The following is an 18,493-nucleotide window of genomic DNA, read 5'->3' on the forward strand; positions in this document are numbered from 1 at the left end:
TTTTACCACCCACTTTGGATAGTGGCTGTTTCGAAACAATCAGATGATGATCCCCCTCATCTCTTCCTCTCAACTGTTGGATTCAGAAAGATCATCCAGTTCAATGGCTTAATTGTATGTGTATTTATCTAAGAACCAAGAAGTTAAGGAACATATTAGAAAACAAGTGTAGCTTGTGCTTCATGGTTTAGAAAATAAACTCCAGAAAGTAGCCTCATATTGATAAACTCACCCATAAAGTACTTCACGGAGTTCTGAACAACGAAATAGCTGGCAGCCAGCAGGATAATTTGTGAAAGGAGAACACACGTAAACACCAGTGCTGAGACAGTGCCTCAGGACAGAACGTCTACTTGCCTGTTTTCTCGACTTAAGCACAAAAAGAAATAGAGATAATAGTAAGTATATGAGCCAGAAAAGAATAAAAGAAGTGAGAGGAATTGCTTAGACAGGTTCATGGAATGGAATAACATTGAGCAGGGAATATTCAGTTCAAAGGACTAAAGAGTTCCTAATGTTGACAGCAGCTAGTTGTGGAATAATCTTTTCATTATTTCAGTCTAGTGGAAAATGCCATTGACAAAGTCACTTAAAACTGATTGACTGAAACACTAAAGAAAAGCAAAAGAGGGTAAAATATTAACTTTGGCAGGAGAGAGGGCTAAAAAGACATTCCTCATTTCTATTTTTGGCATCCACTGAGTAAACTGATCAGTTTATACCCGACTGCCCAGTTTAAAGACGATGAATGTAGTCTCTAAACACTGAGTTAAAAGCTTGATGAATCAAAGCTTCTACAACTAAATTTCAATATTTTCTCCCTCTTTCCCTTAAATGAAAAGAGGCCATGAAATACTATATATCTGCAATAACCAGCTTTTTAAAATACTCAAATCACACAAAAAAATTAGAAGTTTTTGTTTGCAGCAATCACTCTAATAAAATAGAGGAAAAACAAAAGTTATTTTTGGAGCAAGGAAACTGAGCAGAATTTTTTTCTTGAAATGATACTTTTTTTTTCTGATTGTAAAAAGTAGTGTATGGAATGCCAGTAGATATGGTGCTATAAGTGCATGCTTTGATACTTCTGCTCTCTTCCAGAAACAGAACAAAGGTTGATAAAATACACAGAGAACCAGAAAGACATCTAGATGCTTGAGGGCTGAGAAAAGAGAAGGGGAAGGGAGCAGGGGAGAGACAAAACGTCTCTAAAGGCACAAGCCTTAAGACTTAGACCTACTGTGCTCTAAGGCCAGAAATAGGCAGGCAGCAATGGTTGGGATTTCAGCTTCTACTGCGGTTTGGAAACTAACAGTGTTCCCTTAACACAGGTGACCAAGCTTCACCCCCAGAAACTGAATCAAGCTGCTTCTGGCTTAGTGTAATATTACCACACAGCAGGAGAGCCAGGACACCAATATAAGACCTGGTTCTTGATTAGAGGCCAAGGATCTGTGCAAACTATTAGACAGGGAGGAAAGACTGTAAGAGAGAATGGAAGAAAAGAGTGGCACAAACAACCTCCCATTAAAATGAGCTCCAATCCCAAATTCAAAAACACATAATTAATATTAATACAGACAACTAAACGAACAACCTACAGAACTGGACAAGAAGACCATCATAAATCACTTACGCTGAAGATTTGAACACCCCTCTATCACAGAATGATAGATGAAGAAAAAAAAAGTTAGGAATATAAATGATTTGAATATCTTGTTCTTGACTATGGGTCTTGAGGGAAAGTTAGGTGGAAAAAAAAAAACCTTTGGAAAAGACTTTCCTCCTGAGAAAAAAGAAAAATACGTAAAAAGAAGTTTCCCTTCTTCTTCTGGGACACAGTTAGAGGATGACATGCTGCCTGAAGCTGTGCCAGCCTCCTGGACCATGAGAGTGGAAGCCAGCCAGTGAACGCGGACTACTGAGACACACACAGGAAAATAAACAAAGCCTGGGCTCTTGGTTACATCATCTGCCGCTGCCGCATCCCCAGAACCATCTCCTGCAGCCTTCTTAACACGTGAGATACAAATGTTCTAATTGTTCGAGCCAATTTCCTTTGTAAATTCTGTCACTTGCAGAAATCCCCCAAATTGATCTTTAAATTAAAATTAAAGCAATTTCAATAAAAATCTACAGAGTTTTTAATGCAACTTGATAAGCTGCTCTTAAAATATATATGGAAAAGCAACAGGTCAAGACTAGGCAAGCCAATTTTAAAGAAGAATAACATTGAGAACTTGTCCTATCAAATACAAAGAGGATTATAAAATTATAGCAATTGAGGAAGTGTGATACTGGTGCAGAAATAGAGCAATGGGACAAAATAGTGAGCTCAGAAACAGATCCAGGTATATGTGAGAATTTGATATAACAGAGAAATGGGGGTAAAAATGGTTCTGAGACCATTGGCTATATATACACAGCTTTACACTGTACCCAAAAATAAATGCTACATAGATATAAAAGACCATAAATACCAGACGGATTAAAGAAAATATAAGAGAATGTCATTATAACATGGAGGTAGATGAAGATTTTTTTCAAACAAAACCTGTAAGACACAAATCAAAAAGGAAAACTGATCGATTTGACACATTACAATTAAAATATCCCATGCAACCAAGATACCTATTGGGAGAGACATAGCCCTGACTACACCATCTTTGCGGTGCACAACAAGGCCACAAGGCCCAGCTTGCTCTCTGTCTGGTTCATTTCTCAGGATTGTGCTCACAGTGAGCAATTTGAGTGATAAAGTATCATCTCTCCCCAGACAAACACTAGGTTATATTACCACTCAGTGTAAAAAGGATCTCTTCTCCAAGCACAATGTTCCTCTCTAAGTACATGCCCACTATTCTTTCGCCTTAGTTCTACATTGGAATGCATTCAATACTCAGTACTAGCCTTATTTTATGTCTTCCCCATTGCTTGCTTGGCTCTCATCTTGAAGAAGGGCTTCTTGGAATTATGTTTCCTGTACTCTTCTTTGTATATTTAAAATGTTTATCTGTGACTTACATAATTGAATATGAATTTGGCTGGATTTTAAATTGTAGAGTCATATTTTCTTTCCCTGAGGACAGTATATCACTATGCTCTCTCCTTGCTCTGGAGAGTGCTACCAGGAAGTCTACCACCAGAATGAATTTTCCTCCAATAGGTGACTCAATCTTGTCGAGATGCCCATAGAATTTTTTCATTATCTTTGAAGTCCATTAGTACTGAATGTGTTTCAATGCTAAGCAGTCCACATCAACTTTGCCTGAAAAGTGTTCTTTCAGTCTGTAAATTCAGCTTTGCCTTCACTTCAGTAAAATGTCCTATTCTTATTATTTTGACCTTTTCCTCCCACTTCATTTGTCATTTTCTCTTGAGATACCAGTTATCCCTAGTTTGGACCTCCTTTATTTTGACTCCATTTTTATCATTCTATCTTATCTTTTATACTATAATTTTTTCCATTTCACTTTCAATTTTATTCTCCATGTCCCTGAAAATATCTTATAAGTTCTTTTCTTCTTCTTTGATGTTTCTAATGTAATATTCATGTCTGTATGGTTACATATTTTTCTTATACTTCTTTCCAAGCTCTGCCAACTCAGTTTTCTTATCTTTTTACTGCTAATCATTTATTCCTTGAGTCCTTATATATCTTCTTTGAACATCTTTTTTTCCCTGAGAGATCACACTATCTTTAATTTCATTTCATGGAAAACTGTAAGCAATTTTTCTGGTGCATGTTCTTCATTTAGTTTTTGCTTTCACATTCCCTTCCTCTTTTTCCTTCTAGTATCTTTGCATAAATCCCATGCTGGTGGCTTTTTGTTATGTGCTCATCTTTAAGTGAATAATGGGGGATGGGTGATGTCAGCGCAGTGGGTTAGGGTGACTGCACTTGAATTCTGGTCTGTTGTCTTTGAGTATTCTCTCACCAACACACTCTTCTGGGCAGTGATTCCAGCTCCTGCCTAGTGGAAGCTTCCCTTGTTTTCTGTGAAGTCCCAAGTGACACAGGTATTTCTGTGTGATGAAAGCCTTCCATTCTCTTCAGCTGACCAAGATTAGCAACTGCAAGGTGACTTGCCACTCATACTGTCATGTATCCTGACACACTGACAGCCTTGTCTGCAAGACAGCTTGTCTGAAAGTTTTCTGTTTCTATCCCATGTCTCCCGCCACTGTATGGCAGCAAGGAGGACTGAAGAAACATCCCTGAGTCTGCCCAGGCACCAGCCCTTACTGCTCCAAGCAGGTATGCACAACTAGTTTTGATGAACACTGTTCTCTGCCCAAGATGGCTGAACACAGGCACCTCACTCAGCTTTCTACTTACCCCACCCAATTTTCACTGCACTGGGCAGCTCTCCCCACTTTATGCGGGGCATGGGTGGGGTGATGATTGGGAGCATAGGTTATGAATGTTTCTTCTTTTGTGGATTATAAAGTTTTATTTCTTGCCCTTGGTGTTTTTAAGTTGGTCCTTAACTGCTAAAAGGTAATATAAATCCATTTAGCAAATCCTTTCTCCTGACGCACTGACTTTCAAGTTCACTCTCTTACTAGAAGGTCCAGTACCTGCCCTTTTTTCCCATGAGATGATGAGTTTCTGACTCTGCCTGGGAGGAGAAGATGTAAGGACACATAACTCAAAGGGAGAAAATTTAAACTCCATCAATTTAATAGGTGTGAAAATATGACCTCATTTATGTACCCATATTTTGACAAGAATCACTTCCTTTTATCTTTATTTTTTTCTCCTTTATTGTTCACTTAAAATATATCAAGGATATTTTTCCTATAAATATAGCTACACATCATTATTTTAAAGGATATATGGAATTTCATTATATAAAACTTCTGTTTGATATTTGAGTTATACTTTCACTACTCTAAATACTGAGATAAACATTCTTATGTACTTGTTATGCTCTCTCCTCCATCTCTTTCATTCTGCTAAATTTCAAGAGGAGGAATTGCTAGTGCAAAGGCTATGCCATTTTAAAACTGAAGTATATTTCACCAAACTGATATCCATAAAGGTTACCCCAATTTAAATTCTCATCATCAGTAATGAGAATGTCCACTTTCTCATACCCATACTCATCATACCAATCTGATGGCTGAAAAATGACAGAGGTGTTTTAGTTCACTTATATTCTCTAAAGAATTGCATGGATGTTTTAGAAAGCCTTTACCCACCCAATGACTATAAAACAATATTCACCAGTATTTTTATATTCTTTTTTAAACATTAAATCTTTGATCCATTTGAAATTTATGTTGACTTTATAGAAATAGGCAAAAAGGTAGGCAGCTCATCTTTCAGTGTTGTTAAGGAAGCAAAAGCCACCCAAAGATTACCTAGGACAGAGATCTCAAACTACTGCATGCAGCCAAATCTGGCCCACCACCTACTTGGTAAATAATGTTTTACTGCAGCACAGTCATACTCATTCTTTACGTGTTGACTAAGACTGCTTTCATGCTACAATGGCAGATTTGAGGTGCTATGACAGAGATCATGTGACTTGCAAAGCCTAGAAAATTTACTAGCTGGAAATTTACAGAAAAAAATTTGCTGATCCCTGACCTAAGGAATGTCCTTAGTCCTGCCCTTGGTTACTGCTTATTAAAGACTCCAGACTTGGTAAAGTTACATGTTAATACTTGGATTTTCTCCGGTAGAAATACAAGTAATTTCTATCCTATGGAAAAGAAAACTTTAAAGGTTACAGTTTATGGCCTTGTTTTTGTTCTAAAGAGTTTTGTCTCTAAGAAATCTCATCCTAATATTGCCTATAAATACCCAACTTCTCAAATGCTGTTTGGACTGATTTTAACATATTATTTGTTCTCTCATAAATTAATGAATTAAAAATAATCTTTGATATGTATTTACTTCATATTTAAATGAAAGTAATGATTCTGCCTTTTAGGAAATTATGTTTTAACAAGTATCAGGTAAGAATCCAGTTTTTTGAATCTGTTTTCTCCTAGATTGCCAGCTTTTTGTTTCCAAAACATTTGTAGAACAATCCACCAGTCTCCCCACCAATCTAATTTCCAGTGCTTCCTTTGTCATATTTGTGTATTGACTATAAGAGGATTGACTAATTGGAGAATATCATTTGTATAGTGATTAGAAATTTCAAAGGCCACAGACATAGCTGTATTTTTTAAAAAGTCACTTATTTTCCTGTAGCAACTGAATATCTTCTTGAGTCCCAGTTATGCTAGCTGACAGAAGACAAAAGAAACAATTCTGGTCAAACTCAGCCACTTCAGATTTTCTCAGTCATTTCAGATTTAAATTCATTTAGAAATTTTCACCAGGGTGACATGCAGTTTTCTGGCTTCTTTGGAGCAAAGCAGCTGATCCATATAGTCATCCTCTCACCCGGGGTTGAAGCCCCATCTGCTGCCCCTTCCTGCCTTTGTTCAGTGAGAGCCTGCAGCCGGCCAGGCACCAATGAGCACCTCACCTCCTTGCATTCCTTTAAGGAGTTTTGAAGTCAGGTAGTGAGGAAAACTCTAGCAAGTTACTTAGCTCTCAGAGCCTTAATTCTTCATCTGTAAATGAAGCTGATAATACCTCTCTCATAAGGATGCAGTGAGCATCAAATGAACTCAAATGCTTCACAAAGCATCTGGGAGCACGTCATGAATATGGGCTATTGCAGGGTGGGGGTGTTCCCCGAAGGTTCCACTGAGTTTTACACAATCACAGGATAATTGCAAGGCCATTATTTATTTAAACACACCTGCTGAGTAGAAATAACATCAAGCTCTGTTAAAATACGGAGAAACTCCTAAACGTTTTAAGCATATATAATTTTTTTTAAAAAAACTTAATGTTGTAAGTTTTACAATACTTATTATTAAGTCTCAAAAATGTACCTTAAGGTTCTTATTCTTTGAGGAAAGCAAAAGTAAAGGCAAAGACAATAACCTTTTCTAAGTAAAGTACAGTAAAAAAAATTCTCTGCGGTTTTAAAATGGCACTTAATTGCTAGACAATTCCTGGCCTTTGAAGAGAGTTCACGGCAAAAATATTAAATTGCTGCTGAGGGTTTAGACATTTAACTTTCAAGAAGTTAGACTGATGATGATAATCATTTCCAATATTGTCGTGTATTTACCCAGTAGATTTCCCACAAACAGCCAGAAGACCTAACAGAACCTGAAAGCCAAGATGTGGCAGGCCTGCCGTCTGGACCTAGTGGGCTACTTGCCCTTCGAGTAAAAGGGGCCCCTGCACAAACAGGAAAGGAGCCTCCTCCACCTGCTGGCATGCACTGTGCAGGTGTCCACAGGTCTGAAGCAGCTGTAAAAGACCCTGAAAACTGCACATCAGAAGCAGCAGGACAAACCTCGGCTGGGGAGCACAGCCCAGCTGAGGCTGGCCGCTCCATGCAGCTCAAGTACAAAGGGCTGGGCTTCTCCAGTGTTCATCTGCTTCCCCGCTTCCCATGCCCATAAGAGAGCTGGGAACATTGCATGGACTGCAGTCCATGCCCACGAATGCTGAGGGCCCTCCCCTCACCCGGTGAATATGATGGGGGACTGGCGCCTGAGCTTCTCCTCTATCCAGCTCTGTAAGATTAGGCCAGCCCTTCCATCCGTTAGAGCCCTTACCTGCATACACAGGGTGGGGCTAGAGCTCTAAGGTCCCTGTCAGCATAAGGGTCTACGTTTCTAAGGTAACAGCAGAGAAGAGGGTGTAGGTTAGTGATAGTGTGCCATGCTTGGCATGCAGGAGGTCCTGGGTTCAATCCCCAACACCTCCATTAAGGAAAATAAGCAAATAAGCTGAAATACCCCTCCCTTAAAAACAATTTCAACTTTAGAAGAAAACGAAGTGACAGTAGGTCAAAGCTGAAAATATATGTAAAGGAAATGAAAAATGAGTTTTATAAAAAATCACCTCATAGTTAGAAGAGGTACAAAAGAGTGGTTCAAGTCACAATTTCCCAAACTTAATTACCAATAGACTAAATTTTATTTCATTAACGCAGATGACAGATACAAGACAACTTACTGGTGACTCAATGTCCTCGAGGAGTAAAACAGAACAGCGTTCACATTTCAACAGAGTTTGGGCCCGATGCATTATTTTCTTGACAATTTTCTCCAGGTCAGTCTGTTCTTCAAAGAGGTCATTAACGACCTCTAGCAAAGCCTAGGAAAGATGAAATGAGTGTATTTAGGTGGCCTATGGGACTGACTTAAAAATTTTTTTTTCTCTTAAAATTCCATTTGGTCTTTGCTATAAAAGTATAAATATTTTTGTGTGGTTAATTTTTAAAGTGTTAAAGATTGTGCTAATGTATTTCCATCATTTCATTTTATAACACAGTTTTGAATTGCAAAATATGACTTGAGAATATGCCAGTCCATATAATCTCATATAAATTCCACATATAGATATATGACTATATTCCATACAGTTAATGACTACATGATCCCATATAGTCATTAGTTACAGGCTTTTCCACCTCCTACAATAGATTTTCTGCAATGTGGCTAGGTATAAAACCAACATTTTATACATAACAAATACCTGATTCTCTCCAATGCACATTTATTTCAGAAAACTACAAAGCATCTCTTTGTCATCCTCAGGAAGAAATAGGTTCACGGTCAAACTCAAGACTTATTTTCACTAGCACACATCTCTCTCAGAACTCTGAAAGAATTATAGTGGTGGATACTAATTAAGTTTCCAAGCCTTCAAAAATATAGATAAAATGCCCATTAATCCCTTTGCACAAGAAGAAGTATTGCTTCATCCCAATCTGTCCAGGAGAACACTTGCATACTATTACATAGCTCAAGAAAGAAAACACCATTAAAATTTCTGTTAAAACAACAGAATGAAAAGCATAAAACTTAAAGAAAAAAGCTTAAATTCTAATTTGAAGACTGTGTATTCATTTAAAAATGAAATTGTAATAACCTGTCATTTTATCCAGCTAAGTGAGCTTGCAGTTTACACACTGAAATCGTATTTATTTAGAATTTTTAATTACTTTGGTATTTCCAGAGATTGAAGAATAGTGGGCTAAGTACATGTGGTAGATATTATGCCTCTATCAGAGTGCAATCAGAAAATTACACAGCCAGTGAATTGGCCAGAAGGTGCTCTTTTCAATAGAATTTAATAAGATGTGCACTCTTGAGGCTCACCTCTCACAAAAAGATTTCATGGGTTTTCAGATTCACATATATTCAGGTAGATGGTGTTGACCAATTTTCAACTTTGGTAATGAATTTGATTTGTCCTGAAACCATCTGAAATATGTGAAAATTTCTTCTCTGAGTCTATTCAGGTAGAAAAGCATCTGAATGAGTTAAGGGGTCCACAAAATGAGTCTAGTTCACTGAGCATCTAAAAGAGGGACAAATATCCTAGGTAGCATTTTCTCTACAGAGAGCTTGTGAATATGGCTAAGGGCCATGGAGTGCTCTATGATCCCAAAGCAAAGAGAAACACCAGGAGGTGAAAAAAGTTTTAACTGTATCCTGACCGTTTGGCATTTGGACAGCAAATCGCTGTAAGAGGTCAATGTACAATAATTTCATGTGCAAACAGAACTTAAAAAATGAGGCAACTGTCTGCATAATTACCAACAAAATTCCCTGTTATTAAGGCAGAAGACATTATTTCCTTAATCATCCAGACTATTTCTTCAGATGGATCATATTAACTGAACAATTATTTAACTTTTCAATTTGTTGTGACTGTGTGGATGGGGCCTCTGGGACCCATATACAAGAACATTTATCTCAGAGGAAAAACTAATTGTGCCTTGAGTCTTACACTGACAAATTACATTATAGTAATTTTATTGTTTCTAATTAAAAATTGCTGCTTTACTAACAAGCGATAGAAGTTTTACAAATAACAATGCAGACCAGCTCCAGAATAGGAGAAAAAGAGAAGAAAATCTAGGATGATATGCAATTCAACAGACACTGGAAGACTTGTACACAGTTGGACACTCCCTACTTCTTGATGTCACTTGCATTTTCCCCCTTCTTTCTCCCCACGACCTTCTTTTGCTCCTGGGCTCAACCCTGAACCTCTTCCCTTCTCTTTTGCACATATTCTCCCCCAGTTAACCCACCTGTACCTGAGTTTTAAATATCATCCAGATGCTGATGGTTTCCAAATATTAATGTCGAGTACTGACACCTCCACAAAACTCTAGACTCCTGTATCCAACTGTTTACTTGTCAGCTGTATAAGCCAAAAGTCATTGTCACTCATTTCTCATATCAGTAAGCCTTGTATATTTCACTGCTAATTTTTTGGAGAACCTCTCACTTCTTGTCCAACTACATTATTTTTCCCCTCCACCCAGCTTTACTGAGCCATAGTTGACATATAACTTTGTGTAGTTTAACGCATACAACGCGGTGATTTGATACATCTATATATTGCAAAATGAGTACTACAATAAAGTTAGTTAACTCATCCATCACCTCACATAATTACATTTTTGTGTGGTTAAAACATTAAAATTTATTCTCTCAGCAATGTTCAAGTATGTAATACAGTATTGTTAACTACAGTCACCATGCTGAACATTAAATCTCCAGAATTTATTGAACTTATAACTGGAAGTTTGTACACCTTGACCAGCATCTCTCCTTCTCCCCTACACCCCAACCCCTGGCAACCACCATATTACTCTATTTCTATGAGTTTTTCTTTTCATGGCTCCAATATATATGTGAGATAATACAGTATTTGTCTTACTCTGTCTTGACTTATTTCACTTAGCATAGTACCCTCAAGTTTCATGTTGTTACAAATGGCAGGATTTTCCTCTTGATTATGATTGAATAATATTCCATTGTGTGTGTATGTGTGTATGTATCACAATTTCTTTATCCATTTATCTATTAATGGACACTCAGGCTGTTTCCATGTCTGGGCTATTGTAAATAATTTTGAAACAAACATAAGAGTGCAGATATCTCTTTGATCTCTTTGAGACAGTGATTTCACTTCCTTTGGATGTATCCAGGGTTGGTGGATCATACAGTAGCTCCATTTTTAATTTTTTGAGGAACCTCCATACTGTTTTCCATAGGGGCTATACAAATTTATATTCGCACCAACAATTCACAAAGTTTCCCTTTTCTCCACATTCTCATCAACACTTATCTCTTGTCTTTTTGATAACAGCCATTCTAACAAGTGTGAGGTGATATGTCATTGTGGTTTCAATTTGCAATTCCCCAATGATGTTGAGCATCTTTCCATGGGTCTGTTGGCTATTTGTATGTCTTCTTTGGAAAAATGTCTACTCAGATCCTCTGCCTATTTTTTAATTGGATTATCTGTTTCTTTCTTTTCTTTTCCTTTCTTTTCCTTTCTCTTCCTTCTTCCCTTCTTTCTTTTCTTTTTGCTATTGAGTTGTATGATTTTTATATATTTTGGATATTAACCCTTTAGCTGATATATATGATTTGCAGATATTTTCTCCAATTCCATAGACTGCGTCTTCATTTTGCTGATTAGTTCTCTTTCTGTGCGGAAGCTTTTTAGTTTGATGTAGTCCCACTTGTTTACTTTTGCTTTTGTTGCTTGGGCTTTTGCATCAGATCCAAAAAAAATCACTGGAGTTTTTCCCCTATATATTCTTCTAGGAGTTTTACAGTTTCAGTTCTTACATTTATGTCTTTAATCTATTTCAAGTTAATTTTTGTGAGTGATGTAAGATAGGAGTCTAATTTCATTCTTCTGCATGTGAATCCAGTTTTCCCAGCACCATTTATTGAAAACACTATCTTTTCCTCATTGAGTATTCTTGGCTGCCTTGTCAGATATATGTTGACTGTTCGTGCTTAGGTTCATTTCCAGGCTCTTGATTCTATTTCATTGGTCTATGTGTCTGTTTTTAATGCCAGTGCCACATTATTTTGATTATGATGGATTTGAAGTATAGTTTGAAATCATGGAGCATGATGACTCCAGCTTTGTTCTTTCTCAGGATTGCTCTGGCTATTGCAGGTCTTTCCTCTGTGCTCTCTAGATACATGAACCAAGGTTTCTCTTACCCCAGGGCCTTTGCACGTTATATTTCCACTGCCTAGAATGTTCTTCCTAGATCTTTCTGTGGCTTTGCTCCTTCATTCCATTCAGGTCTCTGCTCAAATATCTTCTGTTTATAGAGATCTTCTTAATCACCTTCTGAAATAAGCATCCTCCCAAACTAACCTTCAATGACTAGTCATTATAACACTTCATTCTGCTTTATAACACTTATCATTACCTGATACCATATTATTTTTTTATTTGTTTGCTTCTCTATTATCTATTGTTTCTACTAAAATAGTAAGTTCTATGAAGGCAAGGACTTTGGACAGACAGTGTCTGAAGAGAATCACAGAATAAATATCTGTTGAATGAGTAAATGAACACATGAGGATGCAAAGATTCATAACACATGAAGTATTCCTTAAGGAATTCAAAATGTAGTTGGAGAGGAGGGCCATCAATAAATATCACACAGTGTGAGAAGTGTCCACAATAAAACAATGACAGTATAAACAAGGCAAAACAACAAGCAAAGAAGGAAAGACTAAGTGGAAGAATGAGCTGGGTCCTGAAGGAAATGCAAGACAAATGGAAGTGGGAGGGAAAAGCTGGACACGAGGCATTGAAAGCAGAGGGGGAAATGTGGCTAAGGGAATGAGAAAGTGAAACAGTTTTCTGGAAACTGAGGACTATGTTGCTGGAGTGCCAAATAAAAGGAGAAGAATGGTAAGATGTGGGGCTAAAGATGAAAACAGCATCCAAGACAGAGAATAGATGTGGTATGTTGTGCTGGAGAAGATGGCTATAGAAGTCAACGGTTTTACTGTCAAATATTCATATGTCATAATTCTTAGCAAATGAAACTTTTAATCAGTTTACTTACCAATTAACTGAAGATGTCCAACCCTTTTGAATATCTTCTTGTTAAACATATTCTAAGGTGTGACAGTAATTTTCCTGTATTTAAAATTATAGTGAGCCTAATATAATTTAATCTCTATTTCATCATTTAGCAATTTTTTGAGTACCAACCTCTGTTTTTGTTTTTTACTACTTAATTCTATAATTGGTGAAGATAAATGAGATCAATCTCCCCCTGTGTGTTTCTTCATAATCCTATAAGTTGGTGTTTGCAGCATTATTGTCCAGTTATCTCGTGATGCTCTTCCAAAAAAGCTTTCAATTCACAAACAAGATTTGTGAGGTGGGGTGAAACCATCCATAACATACCTTGCTTCTTAAAAGAACTAAACTGCAAAAATATCACTATATTGTGTTATTGTTTCAAAGCTATAAGTAAGCAAAAATACATCTGCTTCTTTGAAAGACAGATGTAAAATTAATGTCTTTTTTAAAAGAAGCCATTTCCCCCAAACAACAACAAAGAATTTGTATCCACTTCTATTTGGGTTTATAGCTTAAAGGGGATCTTCACCCATAGATCTGAAGGATTATACAAAAAAAAAAAAGATTCCTGGACTATTCAAAGATCATCTGCTGTTATTAAAAGGCATAATGACTCACAGACATGGGGAAGACAGAGCGCTTTGAGCTTTCCCCAACGTTTCCTTCTACTCACCCTGCTTCTTTCATATTCTTTCCTTGAGGCTGCAAACAGCTGGGCATTAGATATGGCGATTCCACAAAATGGAAGATACATTTGCATTACCTGGTGGCAAAGACAGTAATGAGAGCATTAAAACATCACTGAAGCAAATTCCACTTTCCTGCATATGCTTGATGGTAACACTTCTTTTTCAACCACAGAGATTGAGTGTGGTGTTGTAGATACTAGTATCTTAACTTCAGAAGGAATATTTTTCAGAGTTAACTATATGATGGTCTCATCAAGCTTTAACCAGGGACAGTCACATCTATGAAGAAATAAAGTGAACCAACAGATTCTTATGGCTATGATACAGGAACCATGTCTAAATCATCTTTGTATTCCTTCCTCGAGCAATGAAAAATGAGTAAATGGATGAACTCTGATATATTTAGAATTTAAGGCAAGTGCTCACACTTACCCTTGGAGGTAGGCAGGATATAAGCCAATTTCTTTGTACATATGCATCTGTAGCAGGGATCTCAGCTCGACCTTGGAACTCTGTCAGCTGCAGACTTAGGTATGCCTATTAGGATGGGCCCAATAGGAACATAGGGCCAAGGGCCTACAAGCCTCATGCACAAGAGCTCAAATTGTACCCACTACTCTGTTGACATAACTGGGCATGAATGCAAATTGGTTGGTCCTACAGAAGCTGTTTGAGAAAAGGTTGGGTATCCTTTAAAAGAGCACGCCTCCTGCAGGAAGAAACAGCCAGGTGCGGTGGGCCTGATCCCAACAAACGCTTTCTCATTCCAGGGGGTCTAGGTCTAGGGTTTTCAGTACTGCCTGGCACACTCACTCAAACTCATCTCCACATTCTCTGATGAGAGAGACAGGGAGAGGAAGAGAATGCCCCAGGTAAAAACCAAAAGAATGATTTCCTTAAACTCTTCACAACGTAGGACATTGTGACAAGTGACACTGCTTGGGGACTTTTCTAACATAGAGGGACAAGAGCATGTGGGCATGTTTTATATGACAGTCAGTCTCTGTGTCTCTCTGTCTGTGTGTCTGTCTCTCTTTCTCATACACGTGCACACCACCACCCCCCTATTCACTATGATGCCTTGTGAAGAGTACACAGCAGTGGTAAAATTGAGCAGTTCCTACCATGCCCAGAAGAGGGCAGTGCAAGTGCTCACTGCTGGTGAGGGATGGAACCAGCAGGTGCAGATCTGCTCAGGAGCAGTGAGACCCTCCTAGGATACCTAGAACACAATTACCTGGAGTGGGAGGTGGTTTTTAGAGGGCTTGAGATGAAGCCCTCTAAATCACAATCCCTATCACTTCTTTCCTATTAAAATCTTGCTTTGGCTACCTGGGCATATTTAATTCTGACTGAATGTCCCTAAAAATAATTCAGAAGGCTGTAGAAGGGAATGCTGAGGCCCCACTTTTTTACTGAGATATAGCTGATGTACAATATTATATAAGTTTCAGGTGTACAACATAGTGATTCAGTTTTTAAGGGTTACACTCCATTTATTGTTATTATATAATATTGGCTATATTTCCCCATGTTGTACAATATATCCTTGTAGTTTATTTTATACCTAATAGTTTGTACCTTTTAATCCTCTGCCCCTATCTTGCCCCTCTCCCCTCCCCTCTCTCCACTGGTAACTTCTAGTTTGTTCTCTAGATCTGTGAGTCTGCTTCTTTTTTGGTATATTCACTAGTTTGTCTTATTTTTTAGATTCTACATATACATGACAACATACAGTATTTTTCTTTCTCTGTCTGACTTATTTCACTTAGCTTGATACCCTCCAAGTCTATCCATGTGGTTGCAAATGGCAAAATTTTCATTCTTTTTTATAGCTGAGTAGTATTCCTATAGTTATCACATCTTCTTTATCCATTCATCTGTTGGTGGACATTTAGGTTGCTTCCATATCTTGGCAATTGTAAACAATGCTGCTATGAACATTGGGGTGCATGTATCTTTTTGAATTAGTGTTTTCATTTTTTTTCACATATATACCCAGGAGTAGAATTGCTGGGTCACACGGTAGTTCAATTTTTAGTTTTTTGAGAAACCACCATACTGTTTTCCACAGTGGCTACATCAATTTACATTCCCACCAATAGTGCATAAAAGTTCCCCTTTCTCCACATCCTCATCAACATTTGTTATTTGTGGTCTTTTTGATGATAGCCATTCTGACAGGTGTGAAGTGATAGCTGAGATCTCACTTTCAAAGAGAGAGAAACAAACAGTGACACTGATATTAAGTAGAGGTTAAAAAAAATAGTGAATTGATTTTTACAGATCTTTTCAGGATAAATTCTTTCACTGAATCTGATCAAATATTAGTAAACTAATATTTAATGAGAACCTGCTATGTGCCTGACACTCTCATGTCATTTCTTCATTTGAATCTCACATCAACTCCTCATGGGGGAATGCTGTGTACATTTGAGAGATTAGGAAATCCAGTAACGTGACCAAACCTACAAAGGAACTCAGATCATCTAATTCTACAACTTGTGATCATTCCTTACAACATGTTGCCATCTAGAACTAGATGTTATTTCTGTCATCTCCTCTTTCCCCTTCCTTATTACTCCCCTTCATGCCTTAGGAAGTATGTCAATACGCCAGTACAAAGCTGTTGACATAAAGGTGCCAGATAGTCTGCCAGAACTTCCCTGCCTTTGCCAGAAAAAGAACCACTTTCAACATCACCTATATACACAGACAGCACTTTCCTTGCAGTTTTGGTTTTTTCCTACTGTGGAGATAGTGACTATGATAGAGGTGGAAGGGAGAAGATATGGGTAATTTAACTTAACTTTCCACTTCTTTCTTCCTCCCTCCCTCCCTTCTTTATTTCTTTCCTTTCTCCCGCCCTCCCTCCTTAGTATATTTATTTGACTTCTGGAACCAAGTATAAGATCAAGCAAGTAGGAAGAAGAAAATGACCAAGTGAACATATGAAATGCTTCCTAATATATCATAAGCTTGCTTTAATTAATTTGTAATACCAGTATTTATTGAGCTCCAAGCATTGTGTATCATTAAAAAGAATCTGAGTTTTAAATTAGATGACCATTGTCCATTATGTGGCTGTTCTGTGTAAAAGTCAACAGGTCACTTCACCTCTCTGAACCTATCTCCTTATCTGTAAAATGCCTGGTTTCACTGGCTAGTATTTCTGGTTCTTTTTAGTTCTAATATTTGGTGATCCTAATAATTAGAAACATCAGTGAGCAGCAATATTATGTTTGCCACAGGAAACAAAGAATTCAATAAATATATTCACTTCTTATTTAAGAAATAATCATTTATAACACTAATTTATATTGACAAAGTCCTTGGAAATGATGTTAAGCCTTTTATATGTACTGTATCATTTGATCCTCACAATTATATACACAATTCACTCCATTTTTCAGATGAGAAAACTGAGGCTTTACAAACTTATCAAAGTTGTTGAGAGATATTCTCCATGTGTCTCTCACATTTCTGCACATCTTGCAAACAGAGGCACTGGATTATCTTTCAAGGGTGTTTATACAGTGAACAGCCTTGCAAAACACAGCAAAAAGCAGAAATGTTTACTATGCAGTATAATTAAGATAATGTCTTTCTCTGAGGCAGAGGTCAGGCAGGTTTACTGTCCATTATAAAAGATTTAGGTTTCCTACATTTGAGGTTCCTCTCCTGAAGCACATGTCCTGTGTAATCTGTTACTAATTTTATCCCAAGCCAGAAGCATGTGTTTATATATCATTGAAACTACTATATTTTTCCATTTGTCCTGCAGGTGTATACATATATATGAACTCCAAAACACGGTTACTCAGTACTCGCAACTGTAAGGTAAGAGATTTGTGAACAATTACTAGAGTCAGTGTTAAATTTCTTTACTCTCTTTTTAACTGAGCCATTTGCTACTGATTTTACTTTCTCATTCCACTGATTCTCCCCTTTACTACATTACACTTCCTTTACTTTAGAGATTCAGCTAGAAATTTTATGTCCATACTTAATAAAATCTACATTTACCATCTTTAGCCTCCTTACAAGTAAGATAAAGACCTTGGAATACTTTAACTCTCAACACTACTTTTCTGGTATACATGTTACTCTTTTTCTAGTTCTATCTTGTTTTGTTACTGAAAACTGAACATTACTGTTATTATTGTTATTAGCCAATGCTTATTTTGATTTATCTACATGTTTACCAACTTTTTCCTCTTCATTTCTTCCCTCCTTACTTCCTGAAGACTTACTTTTTGAAGACAATATTTTAGGATATTCTTTAGCATTGGTGGTAAATGCTTTGCTTGTTCTGTATAAAAATATCTTTATTTTATGATCTTAAAAGGTAATTTATTTGGGTGTACAATTCTAGGTTAACAGCTAATGTCTCTCAGTACTTAGAAGACATTATTTTCCTATCATTTGCAGTTGACGCTGCTAAAAGTCAATTGTCAATCTAATTCTTTGTAAATTATCTGTCTTTGTCTGGCTTTTAAAAGAAGCTCTTTATGTCTTTCATGGCCAATTTGTACTTTTCCAGCTTCAATGAAATGCTTAGTTGACTCATAGAACTCTAATACATATATACATATATATATATATATATATATATAAAATGTAATACATATAATAATGATATATATATATTACTAAAGATTGCTGTGGATGGAGAGGATACTATCCCTTCATGACACATTGCAAACTGAGAGGAGATCTTTATTTACAAAGGGAATGATCTATACTGTGTCATTCACTGGCACAACAATTCAACACTCTGGGGCCAGACTCAGCTCCACTATGAATACTCTGATGACAATCTACAAAATGTCTAAATAACTGT

General features: G+C 37.1%; 1 protein-coding gene across 1 annotated transcript in view; it reads right to left on the bottom strand.

Moving 5' to 3' along the window:
- Positions 1–18,493, bottom strand: part of PDE11A (phosphodiesterase 11A) — a 327,689-nt gene that overhangs the window by 199,264 nt on the left and 109,932 nt on the right. The window contains exons 3-4 of the mRNA XM_010959959.3: positions 13,635–13,724; positions 8,045–8,185 (exon numbers count right to left, since the gene is read on the bottom strand). Coding sequence (XP_010958261.1) covers positions 8,045–8,185; positions 13,635–13,724 — 231 coding nt within the window. The remainder of the gene's footprint in view (positions 1–8,044; positions 8,186–13,634; positions 13,725–18,493) is intronic.

The sequence above is a fragment of the Camelus bactrianus genome, chromosome 5, assembly GCF_048773025.1.
Source record: "Camelus bactrianus isolate YW-2024 breed Bactrian camel chromosome 5, ASM4877302v1, whole genome shotgun sequence".
Classification (NCBI taxonomy): Eukaryota; Metazoa; Chordata; class Mammalia; order Artiodactyla; family Camelidae; genus Camelus; species Camelus bactrianus.